Genomic DNA, 21,141 nt, shown 5'->3' with positions numbered 1-21,141 from the left:
AACTAGCTTCTAGCGCAGCTGAGAATCAGCATATTAGCCACTCCCCATTAGGAAGGGCGAGTTGCAGACGGCTAGCCGCTAGCTGCTAGCTACCCGTACGCAGCATAAAGATGGCAGTAAACCTCAGCAAAAATGGCCCCGCGCTGACCGCTGCGTTCAAAGAAGTGGTGGACGAGAAATCCACAACCAACTGGTGAGAAGGAACGTTTGGAACCCGCGCTAGCGCGTTTGTCGGGGGGGAGGCAGAATGTTAGCCGCTGCGGCTAGCCGAGCCAGTCGCCAAGTAGCGTTAAAAGTTAGCAATTTGACGTAACGGTACTTTATTAACGACAGCAGATTGTATTCTCATTAAGTAACGCTGGTCAGATGTAACTACAAGAGGAACTGCTCTCCCCCATTTAGTGCCAGTCCTGCGTGGTTAAATGCTACAGATTAGCTCAGTAGCTAGTAGTAGCAGCTAGCTAATTTTGACAACCAATTATCAGGATGTGCATTTTTGTGATTATCATACTGTTTTTTGTTAAAATAATTTCTTGCACTTGTCTGGTTTAAAAAAAAAAAAAAAAAAACCCGAATTAGTCAGATCGTCGCCCACTTCCTGGTGAGATGTGAGAAGTTAAAATATGTGAAAGTCGGATGCGGCTACTTCCGTTAAACGCTCTGGGAGTGTCCGCGTTCGCGCGGGGGCAGAAAGGAGACATGTTGCTGAAACGTTCGGTGTTTAACGATGACCTGAATTCACTAAACTCCCGAGGAGGAGCTGCGGAGGAGCTGCGGAGGAGCTCCTGCTGGCTGCGCGATAAGGACACCGAGCATCCACTGTTAGCCTCCTCCTAGCAACTTGCTGCTACTTGCAGAACTTGCTCTGATGTTTGCTGATCGGAATGAAAGATTCCTTTTGTGCAAGTACACTCAAAGGACTCTGAACACACAATACTGTGTATTTGTGAAAGTACTTGCAAATTTATTTGCAGGTAGAAGCTTAAATTGTAAGGAATATTTAATAGATATTATTAAAGTATGAAGTATGATCATATCGGTATGAAAATAATGGACCATTATTTCCTAAAAACCTCGACTGGTGTCCAAACCCAAAAGTTTCTCTGTTTTACATAACCTTCAACAAGGAATAACATGAATCTGCACATTTAAGACGCTGGAATGCCAGATTTTATACTCCTGCTTGAATATTTCCAGCTTTATCTACTAGAAATCGACCAGAAGTTTCAGACCTACAATCATTTTTATCTTTAATCCGCACCTCGTCTTTCCTAATAGATTTAGTTAGACCTACCAGAATAATACCTAAACCCGACATAATCCAAGTGACTAAGGTATAGATGTGTGTCAGCATAATCCTTTTGATTATCTTGTGTTATTACATTAAGTCATAAGGCCTTTTCACTGCTTATAAACACCCTGTCTGACCAGACAGTCCCTCCGGGCCAATGCGCAACGCAGCGGTGACGATAGGAAATGTGTCCTTCCTGCAGGAGCGGCGCCGTCGTCAGCTGTGACAAAAACGTCTTCGCTGGAGCAGAAGCGGCCAGCCAGTGAAAGTTGCTGACCTGGCTGATCTTTAGAACAGGATTGCATATTTAAAGTGGATTTAAAGTCTTAACAGAACTGCTTTGTTCCGTTTAAATTGCCTGTGATCCGCTCTGCTGGCCGCTAAACATCCGTCTCGCGTTCTCCTCAGGGCCTTGTTCACCTACGAGGGGAACAGCAATGACGTCCGCCTGGCAGAGAAAGGAGGTGAGCAGATGCCTGCGGTTTTTCCTTTCGCGTGTGTGTGTGTGTGTGTGTGCGCGTGCGCGTGCACGATTTCCGGCGTCGGCATGCAGCTTTGGAATATCAGCACAAAAGGGGACCGCACGCCTCGGCTTTTCTCCCTCCGTCATCTGTAAAGGGAAGAATGTCCGCCGCTGCACAAACCGGCCGTTCGACTCCCCCGCCGTGTTTGTGTTTCAGACGGAGGACTGGAGGAGCTGGTCGAAGAACTGAACAGCGGAAAAGTGATGTACGCCTTCTGCCGGGTCCAGGATCCGAACTCTGGGCTGCCGAAATACGTCCTCGTCAACTGGGTTCGTGTCCGTCCCGTCTCTCCCGTCCCGTCTCTCCCGTCCCCCGTCTCTCCCGTCCCGTCCTCCAACGTTTGGGGAAATTCTTTCTTTCAGACCGGAGAAGGAGTGAAAGATTCCAGGAAGGGAATCTGTGCAAATCACGTCCGCTCCATGGCCGACTTCCTCCGGGTAACGTCCCGGCTGATTTCCATCAGCTCCTCCTTTTTTTAAACGTGGATTTAAATTCCTCTCTATTTGGGTCCTGATTTGCGTGCTCGACTTTAACCACCCGGTTGCCGGTGGATTTGTCCTTCTGTCCGTTTCGAGGCGTTAAAAAAGACGGGAGGGATTTATATGCCACGCCCCTTTTTCAGGGGGCGCACGTCACGATAAACGCCAGAGCGGAGGAGGACGTGGAGCCCGAGGTGATCATGCAGAAGGTGGCCAAAGCCTCGGGGGCCAACTACAGCTTCCACAAAGAGAGTAGCCGCTTCCAGGACAGCGGTCCGCAGGGCCCGGTGGTGAGAACCCTGATCCGGTTCCACTCGAGGGGGGGGGGGGCGGAGTTAGATTAGCTAACGGAGCGGCTAACTTTAACCTGCTCTCTCTCTCCGTGTAGGGCTCGGTGTACCAGAAGACCAACGCCATGTCTGAGATCAAAAAGACCAACAAAGACACCTTCTGGGCTCAGACTGAGGTAGGTTCCATCCGGTTCCATCCGGTTCCAGCCGGTTCCGACGGCGCCACCAAGAACCGTCAGAAACTCCTCGAAGTTCTCCTGGTTTTGAGCCGTTGAGCAATGTGAAATGCTGGAACTCTCCGTGTCGCGTCGGCGCCTTGACCTCGTTTAGTGAATATTGCGGCTGCAGGAATGCAAGCCGGCCGGTTTCATCGCAACGTTCCCGGAATAACCGACCCGGCGCCGACCCGCTCTGACTTCCAGAGAGAGGAGGAGAAGCGTCGCCAGGAGGAGCAGCGTAAGGCCGGGGAGGAGCGCCAGCGGCTGGAGAGGGACCGGAAAGAGAGGGAGGCCAAAGAGGCGGCGCAGAGGGACAAGCGGGACAAGGAGAGGGCCTCCCAAATCGACCAGAAGAAGTAGGCGGCGGCCGGAAACGCACGCCGGCTGACGGGCCGGTTTGGAGAAATGTTCAAACTGTGTTTCCCGCCTTCTGAACGATCGTTCGTTCACCAGGAAGCACCAGGAGCAGCAGGAGGACGAGAGCAGGGAGCAGGAGAATCAACGCTGGGTGAGTGTTTCCGACGCCTCCTTCTGACTCCGCCTCCTGGTTAAAGGCGGAGGAGCTCATCGCCGGATTTATGACCTTTGCCAATCTGGTTTTTAGAAAGTAGAGGAGGAGCGGCGCAAAGTAGAGGAGGAGCAGCACAAGGAGGAGGAGGAGCGCCGGCATCAGGAGAAAGACAGGAACGAAAAGGAGGCCAGGGAGGAGGCACAGAGGTAGGAGGAGGAGGACGAGGAGAGGGCGGCAAACGGAGGAATCGCTGTTGGAACGATCGCTTCTCCTCCTCCTAAATTCTCCCAACAGGAAGTATCAGCAGGAGCAGCAGGAGGCCGAGAGCAAAGAGCAGGAGAGACAAAGTTTGGTGAGTTCCTCCCATCACTGATCCGTGACATGAGTTGGTGTGTGGAGGCGGAGGCACGGAGCTCCTCCTTCCTCCTCCTGTGACGTCCGGAATCTGTTCCTGCTCCTGCAGGAGGCGGCGTCCCTCATCTCCCAGCGGGCCGTGAACCCCAGAGAGATGTTCAAACAGAGGGAGAGGGGGATGACGCCCAGTGACTCGGATGCTGCCCCTGCTAACCCCAAACCAGGTAGACTCCGCCCCCCTGCTGACATCATAACCCCACCTTCAGCGCCTCCTGCTCGAGGAGCGTCCATTAACGTTCCTTACTGGTGCCACGTTTAATATTCCTCTACCCGGGTGTCTTCTCTTCTTCTGCTCAACCCGCCTGCTCTTTCTTTCCTCTCTGGGGTGGGCGGGGCTTGTGGCTCCTCCTCCTCCTTTTTAAGGGCGCCTCCAAAGCCGCTTTCTGTCTCAGTCGGTGTCTGAAAGCGAGCGATCCGGCTCGACGCGGCGCCCGGCTTCTCCCTCTGCTATCTGGGCCTCAGGTGTGAACCCGCGCACACGCACACACGCCTTTACCGCCCCCTGCTGGTGGACACAAACACTGAACCCCAGGAGCTGTGATAAAAAGCTAACTGTTAGCTGTAGCATTGTTCATGTGCTCCTTTGTCCTCCCGTTTTTAATGCACCTTTGAGCTTCTTCCTTTCTTCACTCTTTCCTGAATCGGGCGGGGGGGGGCGCGGGGGGGTTAGGTGCTCGAACCTGCTGCGTCTTACTGATGATCTGTTTTCCAGGGGAATCACCGGAGGCCATCTCTCCCGTGGAGGAGACGCCGTTCGAGGAGCCGGCTCAGGTGGTCGTTTCCGTTCCTCGGCACTGAGCTTTCCGGGTTTTTTTCCGATCGCTTGAATCCTCCTGAAACTCCGCTTTATTCCGCAGGCGGAGGAGAAAAGCTCCTACGAGGAGACGCCGGACAGAGGCACCTGCGCCAGGGCCTTGTACGACTACCAGGCTGGTGAGGCTTGTTTCCATAGCAACGGCGCCATCAAACGGTGCCGATTGGTGATCAATAATTTGCTCCTCCTCCTCTTCCAGCTGACGACACGGAGATCTCGTTCGATCCCGACGAGATCATCACCGGGATCGAGATGATCGACGAGGGCTGGTGGCGAGGATACAGCCCGGACGGCCACGCCGGAATGTTTCCGGCAAATTACGTGGAGCTGATGTAGAGGGGGGGGGGGGGGGGGGGGGCGAAGCCCCCCCACCGGGAGCGGATCGGAATCGAGGACCAGAAGCTTCAGAAATCTTTCATCATGTCAAGAAAGCAATTCCATTATATTGATGTGATCCGTGACTCCGCCTCTAAATGTGACCCGCTTCATGTTTACTTTCCTTTCTGAGTGACTTTCGTTCTACTTCCGGTTTTATTTTGTTCAAATCAAAATGTCGGAGAGAAGAGACTAAAATTTTTGCCTTAAATTCTGATTCCTGTCTCTCAAATGTGATTTCGGTTCCATCCTGTGTGAATTTCAAAAGCTATGTTCCCAGACTGATCTGCGGTTAGAGTGGATATTTAAAATGTTTCCTGGGGGGGGGGGGGTTTCCGTTTGACTGTGACACATTTAACCCTTCAGGGTCCGGCTGCATTTCTTTATTTTTGAAGCCCCCATCGTGGCCTCTTGTTTCACGCAGCGGCTCCATTCCTCCCGTTGGAGTTTCAGAGTTTATTGTATCGCACAGATGTCTTCATAATAAAAGGAATAAACGTGTTGTGTCTTCAGAGGTGGTGGGGGGGGGGGGTCTTCAGAGTTCTGACAGGAACTATGTTTCCTGGAATGAGGGAATTTCCTTTGGTTTCATTTTCACACGCTTTTTTACTTCTCCCACATCCTTTGCTTGAATATTAGATAAAGATGGCAAATTATTAATGAAACCCTTCACGAATAACTTTATTTAAAATTTTTGCAATCAAAAAGATTTTTAAGAACTTGCTTTTTTTCGGTTTTGAAATGTTTGATTTTTTTTTTAACTAGAAATGTTGAAATTTCAATTTCTACAATTTCAACGATCTGAAAATATATTGGCATATTTGCAGAAATTGGATTCCTTTCATGCCATTTTAATTTCCACTGCTTAGAATGCAAATATTAAAATTACTGAATTGTTTTTTTGTTTTTTTTAATCAAATCTCTTCCATTTTTGACCTCCATTCCAACGAAATCTCAGCCTGCGTCAAATTCTCCTTAATTATGTCAAGTCAATTTCCAGAATTTGAAATATCGCATTGATTTTTCTGCTGAACCTTAAATTTCTCATTTTCGTGACTTTCTGTTTCTCGCCACGACCGGAATCTTTTTTTTTTCGTGCGTGAAGCGCTCGCAGCTTCTTCCCTGGGATCGTGACTCACTTCACCTGTGATGGATTCACGCACGGTATTTTCTCCACGCGTCCCCGTTTGCGTCTCAGCCCCGCGGTGTGCGTGTCAGTGAAAGCCCGAGATGAATCGTCGGGGGGTTTTCTCCGTGTTTTTTTGCTCATCGTCTGCTCGACACGCACGATTAAAGACAAATAATTTCCTATGAAGCACTTTTTCTTTTCTTGTTTTAATCTCTCGTGAATCAGACATCTAATCGATTACATGTCTGATTTCTCTCCTGTTCATCTCATTTCTCTATATCTGAGGCAGTTTCTTATGAAAGAGGTGTAAATATCACTTCTTCCATTTTTACAGCGAGTCTTTTGGTTTGCAGTAAAATGTCACCAAAAAAAAGTAAAAGAGAAACTTGTTTTTTCTGAGCGTGAAACAAAAAAAATCCCTTTGCTGTTTGGACACTTTGTAGATATTTGGTTATTTTGACATTTAAATGTGAATCATTTTTTGAAATGTCACGCAGTAGATAAAGGCCAAGGGTATCCCCCCCCCCCCCCCCCCCCCCCCCACACACACACACACACTTAAAATGGATAAAAACACACTGTTGTTATCACCAGATCTCCTCAAGAGTGACCAAACAAAGAAAACAAAGAAAATTTAAATGAAATACTAAATACTTTCTCAGCATAAGGAGCTAAAATGATCTCAAACCTGCCTCCCTTTGACTTAATTTATAGTCTCTGGTGGAAAAATCTGCTTCTGCATTTCCATCTCTTTTATTTTTAGCCTCTATATTCCTGAGTGATGTCCAGTAAAAAAAAAAAAAAATGCATCTAGTTTCAGAACACTTGAATATTCAGCAAATCTCTCCTATTTCTGTTCTAACAGCAGCTTTAATTCTAACTATTTAAAACGACATGATCCCAGAATGAAACTGACATTCCTAAACTGTATTTATAGAACTTTCATTTTGACATCATAACTGGAACATTTTCCAAATGAAGCCCTTCAGATTCCTTTGAAATCTCCTCTCGGGGGTTCTTGTCATGCTATAGAGGAAGTGAAAAATAAATGACTGCATGGATCCACCTTTGGCGCACAAAAACAACTGATAAAGACAAAAATGTGCTGGCTCCGCCCCTTTATTATGACGCAAAAAAAACTTCCAAAGTTTTTAGCAAATGTCATCAAAATCAGTGAACTGGTTTATGGTAAGGAAAACTTGTTTTGTGTTATCCTGCTAACAAACAAACAAACAAAGAGAGGTCAAAGGGTTGTGTCTTAGCTCTCAAAGTTAAATAAAGTTTGACACATAATCAAAATACTATTCAAATATTGTGTTTTCTATTGATGGGAAAACTCCTCCACACATGAAACAATTTCTATACCGATTTGATGATGTAATCAGCCGCCAATAAATAACTGCTGACTCATATAGGAAGAAACGCTGACAGTATATTAGTATTTTACTAAAATACAGGAATAATTCAGACTTCTGGAAACGATAAATGAATCTGTGGAGGGAGAGAAATATTTTATTTTTCTCCTTTTGAACTCAAACAATTTGAACAAAGCTGTTTGGTGTGTTTCTTTCTTGTTTTTTCTCGCCTGAAACTCCAACTCAAATTAAAATCAGATATTGTGACGCAAAAAAAAAAGAAAACCCCCAAAAAATCATCCAAACTCAGTTTCGCAGACTCGTTTGCAGTCGACCAATGAAACCTTTGTGTGGAGACACCTTCCTCCTCCTCCTCCTCCTCCTCTTCGCGTGTCAAACACACACCGCGGAGCCGCAGACAAGAAGACTTCTTCTGGAAATGGGTGAGAATTCGATCCTTTATTTTATTATCTTTATTGCATCTTATCTCACAATCATGAATTCATTCTGAATTATGTCAAAAGTCCTTCCATAGCTACTTTTTTTTTTTATACAAAAGTTCTTCAATATTCAAGAAACGAGTAGAATCAAATATCTAAATTGATCTTTTTACAGTATTCAGGGAGACACAAATGAAATAGATTCCTCGCGGTGCATTTGATGGAGACGCTAAACGTTTCGAAAGAATACGACGTCTTCAAATTGTGTCTTTGAATTTGAAATGAATGAAATGCAGAAGTCGGCGATACTGAAAGCAGAATTCAATGGAAATAAGAGAAGCGTGTCGGCCCCGCACAGAGGAGACCGTGGGCCGGAGGTTTGTCACGATTCACGTGTCATTCTCGGAATTACACTTTATTCCCGGCTGCGGCTTTTGACGTTTGCTTTTCATTTTCCTCTTCAAACAGCAGAAAAACAAAAAAAAACACACGTCAGATAAACAGCGGCCTTAAACGCACCGCACGCACGGTGGGCCCGACGCTGCTACAATATCACCCAGTGCAGCTGGACTGGTTTGCTCATGGGCAGGAAGTGGTTTTGCAACCTGTGGTTTTATATCACGCTCAAGATGACAGATTTCCATCCCGTGTTTTTGGCGTTCCGCAGGTCGAATGTTCTTCTTCGGGTCTTTTATTTGAGTCTCGTGTTTTCTTCTGGAGCTCTAGAGGACCGGAAGCCGCGGCGGGCAGCGTCCGGTGAGGAAGAGGAGGCGACCGTAGCGCCCGGGGAGGAAGAGGAGGAGACCGTAGCGCCCGGGGAGGAAGAGGAGGCGACCGTACCGTCCGGGGAGGAAGAGGAGGCGACCGTGATGCAGGTACGAACGATGCTGCGTTATTTCCAGTGACGGTTGGCCTTCTGGCAGCAGTTACAGTTAATCCATGCACGCATGACGTGTACGAGGTGTGTGTGTGTGTGTGTGTGTGTGTGCGCGTGTGTGTGTGTGTGTGTGTGTGCGCGTGTGTGAATTTGAGACAGTGAATTTGCTCTGATTGTGTTTCTACATTTGATTAATCTCGACTCTCGTTGCGATATGAGTAACGGGTTCTGAGTGATTCCGCGTCTCTCTCTCTCTCTCTCTTTCTCTCTCGTCCACGTCTCACGCCACAGGGCCGTATTGCATGTTCTGGTAACTTGAACCGAGACGCGTAATATGAGAAACGAACGCACGATGTGAACTGAAAGCCTGCTGGTTCCTGCGGTGACCCCCGCCGTGGAGGCGCGTGGATCCGGCGCGGCGTTCACACCAACGCCGGATCCGGATCCACGCGCTTTTCCAACAAAAGGATAAATCATCGTTGTGTGAAATGTGTCGAATGTTTCTCAGCGACGCGTTTCCTGTAGGTCACCGATGGCGTGCGGTGTGCCGTCACGTATCCGTCAGCCAATCAAAAATCAGATGTAGCGATTAGGGAGATTGGAATTTTTCATCTTTTTTTTTTTGGTGCGTAAATATCACGTCCGCAGAACGTCCGTCATCCGGGTCACGGTCGGCCTCTGATGATTCAGGTCGAGCGGATTCACCGTCCCGGTTCCAGATCTGCAGCTTCGCTCTTACTCACGCTGCGGCCCCGCTTCTCGGAACCAGGAACCACACAGAGGAACTCGACTCAGTGTGAAACCGACCCCCCCCCCCCCCCCCCACCTAAAGCGGAACCCGCTGCTTGATATCCACAGCGATCGAAGTGAATCGACACCTCTGCAGATTTCACTTTTAAATCAGCGGCGTGAAAGTCATCTGCAGAGAAACAGTCGGTTCGACTGTTTCTCTGTTTCTCTTCTGACTGGCTGGTTTTTTTTCCTCCCGACTGTTTCGCTTCTCTTTTCTTGCAAACCACAAATAGTGACATTGACAATTCCGTGGAATGAACTCTGAAGTCATTTCATTTCCAGTACCTAAAGTACCCCCCCCCCCCCCCCCACGCTTACAAATAGTGAATATCTTCATTCAAGGCTCGTCATCGATCGATCACAGCCGATATATTCTTTATTGATCTCTGTTTAAAGCCATATTATTGCTCCGGACCAACCCCCCCCCCCTCACACACACACACACACGTCTGCTGCTCTCCTTCCAGACAGGATGTGGCGGTTTATCTATAGAAAGTAGCGGTAAAAGCCGACTGTCTGATTATGATGCATCGTTTCAACATTTGCATCTCCCGTCCCCCCCCGTCCCCCCCAGGGGAAACAGCATCAACTGTAAAACAAACCGCTTTCTGTACCAGCGGCGTGAACTCTCACAGGAGAATCTTTTTGATTCCTTCTGGTTTTCTCCAGGCTTCTAATCCCGTCATTGAAATCCACGACTCCCTGACTGAATGCGAGGAGGAGGAGGAGGAGGAGGAGAAGGAGGCGGCGAGGCCCGATCCGCCGCACGTGGAGGAGAAGACGTTTGTATCCAGTCTGCACTCTTTCATGAAGGCGAAAGGGACGCCGATAGAGAAGATCCCACATCTGGGCTTCAAGCAAAGTGAGTTCATGCACAGCCGTCCCATTACTTATGGCTATGGAGGAAGTAACACCCGTTTCATCCCGACCCCCAGTTGACCTCTGGAGGATCTACAAAGCCGTGGAGGAACTTGGTGGATACGATTCAGTAAGGAAAACTTTGTATTCAGCTAATGGTGTAAACTGTCTCGGGGTGTCTCGGGGTGTCTCGGGGTGTCTCGGGGTGTCTCGGAGTGTCTCGGAGTGTCTCGGGGTGTCTCGGGGTGTCTCGGAGTGTCTCGTGGTGTCTCAGAGTGTCTCAGAGTGTCTCGGAGTGTCTCGGAGTGTCTCGGAGTGTCTCAGAGTGTCTCAGAGTGTCTCAGAGTGTCTCGGGGTGTCTCGGGGTGTCTCGGAGTGTCTCGGAGTGTCTCGGGGTCTCGGAGTGTCTCGGGGTGTCTCGGGGTGTCTCGGAGTGTCTCGTGGTGTCTCAGAGTGTCTCAGAGTGTCTCGGGGTGTCTCGGAGTGTCTCAGAGTGTCTCAGAGTGTCTCGGGGTGTCTCGGACTGTCTCGTGGTGTCTCGGGGTGTCTCAGGTGTCTCGGACTGTCTCGGGGTGTCTCGGGGTGTCTCGGACTGTCTCTGACTGTCTCGGGGTGTCTCGGGGTGTCTCGGAGTATCTCGGAGTGTCTCGGAGTATCTCGGAGTGTCTCGGGGTGTCTCGGGGTGTCTCGGGGTGTCTCGTGGTGTCTCGGGGTGTCTCGGGGTGTCTGGGAGTGTCTCGGGGTGTCTCAGAGTGTCTCAGAGTGTCTCAGAGTGTCTCAGAGTGTCTCGGATTGTCTCGGGTATCCGACTCCGCTACCTGAAGCGCCTGTTTCTGCAGCCATTAGTGTTATTACACATCCGTTTCCCTGCCGCGTTGTAACAGGTGACGGCGCGGCGTCTTTGGAAGAAGGTGTACGACGAGCTGGGAGGAAGTCCAGGAAGCACCAGCGCCGCCACGTGCACCCGCAGGCACTACGAGAAGTGAGCGCCGTTCTCGTGCGGCATTCCGCCGCTTCCTCAGCCGATCCCTAACCAGACGATCGGCTTCCTCAGGCTGCTGCTGCCGTTTGAGAGACGCATAAAGAGGGAGGAAGACAAACCGACGCCGCAGGGCAAACCGCGGAAGCCGTACAAGAGACACGTGGAGGGCAAAGCCCCGAAGGCCGCGAGGAAGAGGAAGAGGACTCGGCCGGAGAGAGAGACGGACTCCGAGGTAACATCTGGAACAAATGTTCAAATAGTGTTGGTGCACAAAGCGTCTAAAAATAGAACATCTGTATTTCACAGATGCTGACCCGGAGCTGCCGGAGCGAAGCAGCGATGCATCCACACCCGGCGCTCTGGACCCCCGCCCCCGACCGACAGCACCCGGCCCGCCCCCAGAACATCCCCCTGTGCACCTCCGTCTACGCCCGCCTGGTCCAGATCCCCGCATCCAACCCCTGGACGGCTCGCATCCCCTCTGCCCCCGGGGAGGTTATCTCCCCCCTCGAGAAGAAGAAGCGAGTGGCTCAGGCCAGCCTCAAAACGCCGCCACGTCCTCCGAACGAGGACAAGGAACGGCCCTCGGTCATCCAGCGTCCCCCGACTCCGGACCGGGCTCCTGCCAGTCGCAGCTCCTCTGACGGCTCTCCGGCCCCCAGATCCTCCTCCTCCTCCTCCTCCTCCTCCTCCCGGAGCGTTTCCCCTTACTCCGTTTCATCCGAGGACGGCGCGGCTGGGGACGACGGCAGGCCGGCTCCGGGCGCCGGGGTGCTCTGGACCGGTTCTGAGAAGAACGGCGAGGAGAGCAAGTCCGTCGGTCGCACCCGGATTCCAAAGGGACAGCAGAAAGACGTTTTGCGGCTCCGCCCTCGGTCCTCAGACTTGAAGGTATCTCAGGTACGTGACTTCACTCAGAGGCCAATCGACAAGGAGAGCGTCCGGTGTTTCCAGATTCCTCTCTCGCCCTCTCCTTTCTCCGTTAATTACAACTGGGTTCCATCGTCTACCTCGAGTTTTACCAAAGTTATTCCCAAACCCGGGCCGCCTCTGCGGCCTGCTCCCATCCGGCCGGGCTATAAATCCCTCCAGGGCGGCTCGATGGAGCCGGCCGGCTCTCTGGCTTGTGTGAAGAAGCTGAGCAACATGGCGCAGTGGCTTCACCAGGCGGAGAACAGGGAGAAATCCAGGGCCCTGCTCCAAAAGCTGCCCGCTGCTCAGCAGAGTCCGTCCCGTCCCGCCGCCGGCCAGCCGCTGTCCTGCGTCCTGTCAAGCTACGACAAATTTGAAAGACAGTCTCACGTCCATCCTCCATTGCATCCGGCATTCCTCCCCAACAGAAGCAGACTAACCCAACCTCACCTGATGTACCAGCATTTTCCCGTGAGCCCGGCTCACCCGGGGGCCGTTGTATTCCCGTATCCCTACGCCATCCCTCAGACCGGATATACGCTACCGGTCATGAACCCCATTTACCCTCACAAGCTGTGATTCATCTCACCTGCAGACTTTAACTGTTTTGGGAAAAAATAAAATAAAATCAAGGCAACTTTTGACCTACTTTTGTTTTTACTTTAATTTAAATTTTTTAGCATGCTAGCTGGTTGAAAGTTCAAAATCCTTAGAATTTTTTGGACAATTTTGACTAAAAGCGCATTTTTTTTTTTTTTTACTTTTAATGAAGTTAGATTAACTAATATGTAAATGAGATTCATTCAATTTGACGTCATGCATCTGTAAATGATAAGAAATAACACTCCAATTCAAATACTGAGAAATGTAATTTATTCCACGTAATACTTTGTTATGTATTGAATTCCCTGACTTTTGACGTACAGGCTTCTCATCCCGGAAACATTTTAAAATCCTGCCTCCTACGACAAAATATGCCAAAAATATATACATATTAAAATCTTATTGTGTGTAAAACAGAGCAATTTAATGCAAAGCCCGTTACTTGAAGACCGTCAAAGACAATCTGATCTAAATCTTGCCTGACAGACTAAAAGTAGGGTTTCCAAATTATCAGAAATATCTCGCGAGAAGTCAGCCGGTGGCGCGAATATACAAGGACTTCCTGATGTTTTACCTCGTGCTTCTTCTGTGTTTGTTTTGACTGTAAATTAACGTTAACTACTCGCTTTGAAACGCTTCTAAATCGTTTAAAGGGGCATTTTTAGCGAAGTTGCGTCCATTTTTATTCGTCAAGGGAAACTATGTCGGACGTTTTGTCCGAAGACGGCGGCGACGTCAACCGAGAGGACAGCCAGGAGGACGTGATGACTCCCGCGGAGCTAATCTCTAGACTAGAAGAAGTGAGTTGATGCTAACTCGGTTAGCAGCCCCCCGTTTACACTCGCGCTACGCTAAACCAGATCAATGGTGCATATCGCGTTCAAAACGCGCTTCTCGGTGTTGTTGTTTTTCTTGAGGCTTGGCTGAACGAGAAGTTTTCCCCGGAGCTGCTGGAGAACAAGTCGGAGGTGGTGGAGTGTGTGATGGAGCAGCTGAGTCACATGGTAAATAAACAGCGCCCCCCTCCTGCTGGGCGGGTTACATCACAGAGGGCACATTCAGAGAATCATTTAAAAGTGTGTTTAATTGCATGGATTGTATTACAAATGTGGTGACGTGTAACCTGACACCCTCCCCCCCCCCCACAGGAAGCCAACCTGCAGCGGGTGAAGAAGGGTGACGCCAAGGCGAGCATCCATCGCATGGAAATCGACCGGATCCGCTTCGTGCTCAGCAGCTACCTGCGCTCCCGCCTGCAGAAGGTCAGTCAGGCGCGGCGAAACAAACCGACCTCCCGGCGCTCCCGGTGACGGGATTCTCCGATCGTCCCGTTGCAGATTGAAAAGTTCTTCCCGCACGTCCTGGAGAGGGAGAAGTCTCGCGGGGCGGGCGATCCGTCGCTGCTGTCGCCCGAGGAGTCTGCCTTCGCCAAAGAGTGAGTACCGGCGGACGAGATCGCTGCCCGTTAGCCTCTCCTGCTTCCTGATGAGACCGCGCTCGCCTGGATTTACAGGTATTACGCCAACATGGAGACCCACCTGAAGGCCGTGGCGCTGAAACGCATGCCCTCCAACCTGCAGGCGGTGGACATGCTGAAAGCAGGTGAACGGCGTTTTTTTTTTTTTTACCTCCCGGCCTGCGTTCGTGTCGTCTGTAGTCGCCGTTTCCGCTAAATCCTGCGTGTTCCGGTTGAATCGCAGTAACCGAGCCCTGCCTGGACTCCTTCGTGTTTCTGCGGGTGAAGGAGCGACAGGAAAACATCCTGGTGGAGCCGGAAACGGACGATCAGAGGTGCTGTTCCTTTCGCCTCCCTTAGGGGGCGGCGTTTCTCCTCTTTCGGTTGGGTTCCGCTGTGGCGGCTGACGTTCCCTCTCTCCCGTGGTCTCCTGCTTTCAGGGAGTACGTGGTGGATCTGGACGAGGGCTCCCAGCACCTGATGCGCTACCGATCTGTGGCGCCGCTCGTTTCCAGCGGCGCCGTGCAGCTGATCTGAGCACCGAGGCGAACGTCGGCGGCGTCCGCCGGGCCGGCGTTCTGACGCGTCTGCTCGCTCGCCCCCGCGGATCTTACATAAGCAACTGTTTTGCATCTGGATGTATTTTTAGCCCTCGTTTTTTTTTTGTTTTTTGTCCGCTTGCCTCTCAGGAACGGATCATGAAAGAGAGAGAGCGTCTCTTTTGAAGCGCAGCGAGGCAGATTTTCATTTCGATCAAGTTGAGAACAGCGATTGTTGTTTATTTTTCCACATTTTCGTCTCCAGGAGGTCAGAAAACGAGCGTTTCTGTGACGCGGCGGCGTGAAGCTGAAGAGACCACGCCCACCCGTGAGTGTCGGCAGGAGAAAGGACCAATAGGTGTCAAGCAAATGCAGACTTTCGAGTTTACCTTAAAAGGGCGTGCGGAGCCGTCTCTCTGTGACATCATTGTTCTAACGGCATTGTTACGTAAGCGAGCGATCAGCCAAGTAGCCGGAACTAATGAGGGAACTAATGAGGGAACAAATGAGGGAACGATGAGGGAACGATGGCGCAGTGGAAGGAAAGCTGCTCGTCCCACGTTGTTTGTCTGTGAAGCCACAAAACGCGACGGTGAAATGTTGAATGTTGTTGTGGATGAATAAAAACGAGTAAATCAGTAAATCCTCCTGATGTCTCCGACGTCGCCGGACACGCCCCTCCGAGGCACCGTCCGGGTCGGGAACGCCGGCTTCCAGAAGGCCGAGCGTGTCGCCTTTGACTCGCGGCAGAGCTACAGAGCGGTTGTGGAAGATGCGTGTTCGTAAGCGGGGAAGCGCTTCGGACGGACCTCGGACGGGACCTCAGACGGGACCTCGGACGGGACCTCGGACGGGACCTCGGACGGGACCTCGGACGGGGCCTCGGACGGGACCTCTTCCAATTTGACGTCGCTGTCCCTAAAGTGCTGGACGCCAACAGGAAGATCGAGTTCTGTTCTGTTTGTTCACCGGGAGGGCGGGGCTTGCTGGGACAACAACGATGGACAGAACGACAGCGTCGGCGTGCGTGTGTGAGGTCACACCCCCTCCGTGAGGGACGAGGACATCCGTCCATCCCGGATGTGACTTTATTACGTATTCAATCAGTGAATGTTTTAGCTCAATATTTTGTCGTCAAAATCTTTTGTTGCGCTTTTGTTCACTGAGGATCTTCGACCTTCCAAAGGTCAGAGGTCAGAGGCGCCCGGGCAGAGCCCCGAGCTGACGGAGAAGCTAATTTTAGCTCGTCCTTATTTTCAGAGCCGGGGGGGGGGGATTGCTGCAGAGACGGATTGTGGGGAATGTTGCGACGCCGCTTTCCCGTCGCCTCCCTTCATAAACGCCGTTAGCAAATCATAAAATGCAGAGACGTCTATAATTAGGGCGCTTCGTTTTGGCGTGTGGGAGTTGCGAAACCTTCGCTCGCGTCCGGCGTTGGACTTCGCAGCGTCTTCGTCGTCCAGCAAAACAAAAGGGGGAAAACAATCTACCATCGTGTCTCCAGCTGTGAACGTTGTGCAGCTGAGATCACGACACGAAGTCTTCTATTTAATATTCACTATTCTAGTCCAGGCAGGAAGGCGGCGGCGGCGGGCGCACGCCCCTCAGAGGCGGGCTGCTTCCACCGCCTCCGCGCGATGGGCTCCACCGTTTCCTCTCCGTCGTCGTCCCGGGGGGTCTTCCTCAGCGTCCCACGCTGATGTTGCACACCTTGCAGCTGGGGTCCTTCTTGGCGTTGGCCGTCGTCAGGCTCTTGAGCTGGTGATGCCCGCTGATGTTCTCCACGGCGCCCTGGTCCAGGTGAACCGCTTCCGTGAAGAGCACCTCCAGGATGACGTCGCTGGCGTGACGGAACAGAGGCTCCTCGCCGGGCCGTTGGGGATCGGCGTACGTCAGGAAGGGGTTGGACGCCGAGTCCAGCCTGGGGAGGCGGGTGCGGCAGAAGGCGTCCCCGTCGGAGCCGGCGGGCGCCAGCACCAGCACCACGTAGTGGTAGGCCGTGTACATGCAGTAGAAGTCGGCGAAGTACAGGCTGACGTCGGCGTTCAGCAGGCGTCCGGCGGGGATCTGGAACCGCAGGGGCCCGTAGGGGGAGTCTCTGGGGGGGAGGCCCGTGTCAAACTCCGTGTTGCAGCTGAAGAAGACGCCGTGCAGTTTCCCGTTGATGGGAGAGCCGTGACTCCCGCTGCAGTCCTTCAGGGCCGGACGCATCAGGGCGCCGCCTTCCCCTCTGAGGAAGACGGATGAATGAAGTCAAGAGCGTTCCTGGAGCGTACTGGGTCCGGTCCCGTCCCACGAACCCGCGTTACATTCGGACAGGGTGTGAGCCTGAGCACCCATGTTTGCTCGTTAACATTGCAGTAAATGGAACTTCAAAACGTGTTCCTAAATATCTCGGTTGATTATTATCCGATGTTTATGGCATTTGATCCAGTCGTGTAGGACGGGGATCTCTATCTCACCGGCAAATTTCATCCAGGTCGGATCTGGATTGCAGATATTATCGAAATTCGTCTAATAATGCCGGTCCACTAGTATCTCAGCCTGCTGAACATTTAATGTTTAGAGACAGATATTTGTAACAAGCGTCGTCTCCTAGCCGAGTCGATTCCACATCGGAGCAGGTCAACGGATTTGCTCTGTCTTTAACACCCGAGGAGACAGATCTAAAAATCCAGATACAAATAAATGTAGGACAATAATTGTTGGTGTAAATCACAATATGGTGCTTGTGAGCAAATCAAACCAGCTAAGTCTAGCTTAGTCCCATTTATCCTGCAGACGCGAGGAGTTGCGACCCCCCCCCCCCCCCGACGGTCGGCTAAAACCGAAAACGTGCATTTTGCCCAAATCTTTGATCTTCCTTCAGTCGCTGCATGCGCTGCTTCCTGCGTGCCGACGGTGACGAGATAAGGGACGCGAGCACTGACCTGACATATTCAAAGTAGTCCGGGTGCTGGTTGCGATAAAACAGGGAGAATTTCAGCAGCCTTCCCGCGGCGCCCTTGGCCTTGTCTAGAAGCTGCTGCAGGTGTTCCATGCGTAGTCTGCGAAGATAGGCAGGCGTTGGCGTTTCACAAGTTAGCACCGTGCTCTGAAGGGCTAATGGCGACTCGGTGCTTCTGCCTTGTCACTCTGCGGTATATTTTTTAAGTCGGGCGTCTCCTACCTCCGGTGCAGAACTCACCACCTGGCTCCATTCGGACACCAGGTAGTCGCCGTCTGGCTGTCGGACGGCGGTCTGGACGGCGACGCAGTAATCCGTCCGTGGGCTGAGGAACCAGTGTCCCTCACCGCCATGGGAAGGGGCACGGCCTTGGCCACCAGTTTGGTCGGAACGTCCTGGAAAGGGCGAAGCGACAAGGAGCCGGCGTCAAGCGCGGGGGACGGCGGGCTACAAAATGGCTTCCGTGTTTCATTTACGTCTCTATGAAACACATTTGGACTCATTTGTCGCTTTGCGTGTTCCACCTCCAGCCCAAGCTGATGGAACTAGGGTCCGTCTCATCAAGTCGGCTGCTTTGGTTTTTTGCAAAGGCCTCCGAGAAGCACGGCTAATTACCGCGGGCTCCAGAGGCGCCATGGCAACGTCCCCTGATGCAAGTTTGTTTGTTCCACTTTGTGTATGAAAGAGAGAGAGAGAGAGAGCCTATCCTCCATTCAGTCCTCACCCCGCCGTGACTTCGCCAAATCACTTCTTCAACTGTCAGGCTGCAGCTAAATTTAGACACAGGCGTGATCTATTAAATGCTAATATCTCATTTATTTATTTTTTTGGTGGAAATTCAACCACAACTTCCCAATTGTCCGTCCCGAGTCACGGGGCTTTGCTGGAGTCTCTACCAGCTTGCTATGGGTGAGAGACCAGGGTACACCCGAACGCGTCGCCAGACGGAGACGAACAACGCTCACGCATACACTACGGATACTCATTTCCCTTTTTTGTCCATATTGGAAGTGACAGCCGTTTCCTGCCTGGACATCACGAGGCCGACAGGCCGACCCGTTAACCCGACCAGACCTCGCGTTAAAGCACACGGTCTTAATGTAAACGAAGAGAGGAACGTGGACGGAGACGCACAGACAGGGTGTGTGTGGGGGGGCTTCAGACCCTGTGTTTGAAGCGGTTGGGGTCCCTGCTGTCTTTGCGGCTCAGGTCGATGAAGAAGTGCGTGGCCCTGGCGGTGTCCTCGGGGGACATGTCCACATGATGCGAAAGGAGTCGCAGGTCACCTCGCAAATCTGGATGTTACACGGGGTGGAGAGAGGGGCGTCCATTCCTGCCGGGAGATGAGAGAGGAGAGTCAAAGCAAAGAGACTAAAGCAAAGAGACTAACGCAAAGAGACTAACGCAAAGAGACTAACGCAAAGAGACTAACGTACAGAGACTAAAGCAAAGAGACTAAAGCAAAGAGACTAACGCAAAGAGACTAACGTACAGAGACTAAAGCAAAGAGACTAAAGCAAAGAGACTAAAGCAAAGAGACTAAAGCAAAGAGACTAAGGCAAAGAGACTAAAGCAAAGAGACTAACGCAAAGAGACTAACGCAAAGAGACTAACGCAAAGAGACTAACGTACAGAGACTAAAGCAAAGAGACTAAAGCAAAGAGACTAAAGCAAAGAGACTAACGCAAAGAGACTAAGGCAAAGAGACTAAGGCATGTCTGCTAAAAGAGATGAAACTGAAAAGTGGCCAAACATCTCAGACCCCCCCCCCCGCTCATCTTGCCCTTAAATGACATTTGCCACCGTTACACAAAGGCTCAAGGCTGAGCGTCTGCGCTCTGCTGCCCCCCCCCCCCCCACGAATCTCATCATTCACCGGCAGCAGTCTCCCAGCAACCACACGTCCGCAGCCTCTCCGACTTCTCCGAACAAAGACGCTGCAGCACCCGGCGGCGGACATTTGAACCAAAAGGCGACTTGTGCCACCCGGATGAAACGGGGGGTCTTCACCGTCCTGCCACTTCAACGGTTGGGGCAGAAAGGGGAGGTGGATTCAGGAGGTCTTTGAGGTGGTGTGTGGCTCTGTTTCCTTTGAGGTCGACCCGGGCCCTGAGCGGTGCGCTGAGGGCGACCTGTTGGGTATCCATGCGCGTCGGAGTCGAGCTGTCGCCTTCCCTCTCATGAGCGGACGACCATCCTCTCCTCCTGCGAGACTTCCTCCACATTCCCACAGAGATGTGCATCATTCTGGTCTCCTAAAAGCACCCGTCGTCTACATTTCTCTGCGTCTGCACACGCCAAATCATGCACGTGCCCAAAAAAAGGTCGTTTAGTGCGAGCATTTATTGCGCGTTCGTTTTGCCCTCCGTGTCGCTGTCTGGCTGCTGCTGGGGGGGGGGGGGTTTCTCCTGTCGCCGTGATGGACAGACAGGCTGGAGAAGCTCATTAAAGCCTGTGAACTGTGAATTCGCCCGGCGCGGGGCCACGCGGCGCCGTTGCATCGTGCACGTGCGTCTCCTCACGTCTGCTTTTCCAGCTGCTGTTCACATTTCTCTCTCGGGTTGGAAACTGGGGCAGGGAGGGGGGGTCACGGATGTCCCGTGTTCTCTGTCTGGGTGCAAAAAAAAAGGGGGGGGGGGGGGGTTGATCCGGAGAGAGTCATGATGACTATCTTTTTTAGGGCTGTTTTGAAGGAGGCCCAAAGAGGTGCATGTTTTGAGGGCAGGGGTCAAACAGTTCCACCCTTAGGGGGCAGTATTGTAAAACGATGATTTACCCATGTTCGTCCTATAGGAGGGGGTAATCAGGTTGTTGTTTGAGCTCCCTCTAGTGTTGTGGCTGTGGGTGTCACTCAATCTGTGGAGGTGTTTATTCAGGTATGCAGGGATTGAGGGGACTGAGGGCAGAGCTGCATTGACTATTTTAAATGCCAATCCCATTTTGAGCTGTTTAACCCTGTCTTCTACCCTGAGCCATTTTAGGCTAGCAAAATGTCCAGGATGAAGGTGGGTCATGGGCCCCAGATTGAGGAGTAGCCGAATCGGCTTGCTTTGGGAAGTTTGGAGCCTGGTTTTCAGGGACATTTTGATGTTGGAATACCAGGAGGTGCTAGCATAGTCAAAGAGGGGCTGAACGAGGGCTCCAGCAAGCGTCCGGAGACAAAACCAGACATTCTGCCCAAAGATCTTGTTCTCTGATTGACTTTTTTGATCACCTTAGTTGCCATACTATCGCCAGACAGGTATTTGTCAAGAACACAGCCCAAATAGGCAATCTCTTATTTGCTCGAGATTACTGTATTATCGACTTTGACCTTGAAAGTCATTAACATTTAT

General features: G+C 51.4%; 4 protein-coding genes across 4 annotated transcripts; 3 read left to right on the top strand and 1 right to left on the bottom strand.

The window, feature by feature from the left end:
- Positions 1–54: 54 nt before the first annotated feature.
- dbnlb (drebrin-like b) lies at positions 55–5,411 on the top strand. Its single transcript, XM_068761039.1, has 15 exons — positions 55–193; positions 1,700–1,755; positions 1,972–2,084; positions 2,178–2,252; positions 2,438–2,584; positions 2,683–2,760; positions 3,007–3,158; positions 3,256–3,310; positions 3,407–3,519; positions 3,608–3,665; positions 3,777–3,891; positions 4,091–4,189; positions 4,440–4,498; positions 4,585–4,660; positions 4,741–5,411. The coding sequence occupies exons 1-15, from the start codon at positions 111–113 to the stop codon at positions 4,875–4,877; spliced, it is 1,416 nt and encodes a 471-aa protein (XP_068617140.1). The 5' UTR covers positions 55–110; the 3' UTR covers positions 4,878–5,411.
- A 3,058-nt stretch (positions 5,412–8,469) lies between these two features.
- On the top strand, positions 8,470–12,840 carry arid5a (AT-rich interactive domain 5A). Its single transcript, XM_068760934.1, has 7 exons — positions 8,470–8,715; positions 10,179–10,371; positions 10,445–10,497; positions 11,252–11,349; positions 11,422–11,581; positions 11,656–12,564; positions 12,646–12,840. The coding sequence occupies exons 1-7, from the start codon at positions 8,470–8,472 to the stop codon at positions 12,838–12,840; spliced, it is 1,854 nt and encodes a 617-aa protein (XP_068617035.1).
- A 285-nt stretch (positions 12,841–13,125) lies between these two features.
- gins4 (GINS complex subunit 4 (Sld5 homolog)) lies at positions 13,126–14,857 on the top strand. The gene is made up of 7 exons (XM_068738602.1): positions 13,126–13,664; positions 13,782–13,868; positions 14,013–14,126; positions 14,202–14,299; positions 14,378–14,466; positions 14,565–14,655; positions 14,761–14,857. The coding sequence occupies exons 1-7, from the start codon at positions 13,566–13,568 to the stop codon at positions 14,855–14,857; spliced, it is 675 nt and encodes a 224-aa protein (XP_068594703.1). The 5' UTR covers positions 13,126–13,565.
- Positions 14,858–16,542: 1,685 nt separating this feature from the next.
- On the bottom strand, positions 16,543–19,137 carry LOC137893018 (phytanoyl-CoA hydroxylase-interacting protein). The gene is given in 8 exon segments (XM_068738446.1): positions 16,543–17,089; positions 17,790–17,898; positions 17,901–17,906; positions 18,029–18,046; positions 18,049–18,150; positions 18,153–18,201; positions 18,971–19,062; positions 19,065–19,137. Coding segments are annotated over 8 exon segments (996 nt in total).
- Between the last annotated feature and the right edge of the window lie 2,004 nt (positions 19,138–21,141).

The sequence above is a fragment of the Brachionichthys hirsutus genome, chromosome 4, assembly GCF_040956055.1.
Source record: "Brachionichthys hirsutus isolate HB-005 chromosome 4, CSIRO-AGI_Bhir_v1, whole genome shotgun sequence".
Taxonomy (NCBI): domain Eukaryota; kingdom Metazoa; phylum Chordata; class Actinopteri; order Lophiiformes; family Brachionichthyidae; genus Brachionichthys; species Brachionichthys hirsutus.
The sequence above is the reverse complement of the archived record's forward strand: the minus strand, read 5'-3'. Positions and strand labels throughout refer to the sequence as shown.

Bases quoted from the DNA above. Each gene is read 5' to 3' on its own strand.
- dbnlb (XM_068761039.1), top strand. From the start codon at position 111: ATGGCAGTAAACCTCAGCAAAAATGGCCCCGCGCTGACCGCTGCGTTC. The intron at 4,190-4,439 runs GTGTGAACCCGC...TCTGTTTTCCAG, and splicing joins CTCTGCTATCTGGGCCTCAG to GGGAATCACCGGAGGCCATC. The intron at 4,499-4,584 runs GTGGTCGTTTCC...TTTATTCCGCAG, and splicing joins CGTTCGAGGAGCCGGCTCAG to GCGGAGGAGAAAAGCTCCTA.
- arid5a (XM_068760934.1), top strand. From the start codon at position 8,470: ATGACAGATTTCCATCCCGTGTTTTTGGCGTTCCGCAGGTCGAATGTT. The intron at 11,582-11,655 runs GTAACATCTGGA...TGTATTTCACAG, and splicing joins AGAGAGAGACGGACTCCGAG to ATGCTGACCCGGAGCTGCCG. The intron at 12,565-12,645 runs GCTCAGCAGAGT...TTTGAAAGACAG, and splicing joins TGCTCCAAAAGCTGCCCGCT to TCTCACGTCCATCCTCCATT.
- gins4 (XM_068738602.1), top strand. From the start codon at position 13,566: ATGTCGGACGTTTTGTCCGAAGACGGCGGCGACGTCAACCGAGAGGAC. The intron at 13,869-14,012 runs GTAAATAAACAG...CCCCCCCCACAG, and splicing joins TGGAGCAGCTGAGTCACATG to GAAGCCAACCTGCAGCGGGT. The intron at 14,127-14,201 runs GTCAGTCAGGCG...GTCCCGTTGCAG, and splicing joins TGCGCTCCCGCCTGCAGAAG to ATTGAAAAGTTCTTCCCGCA.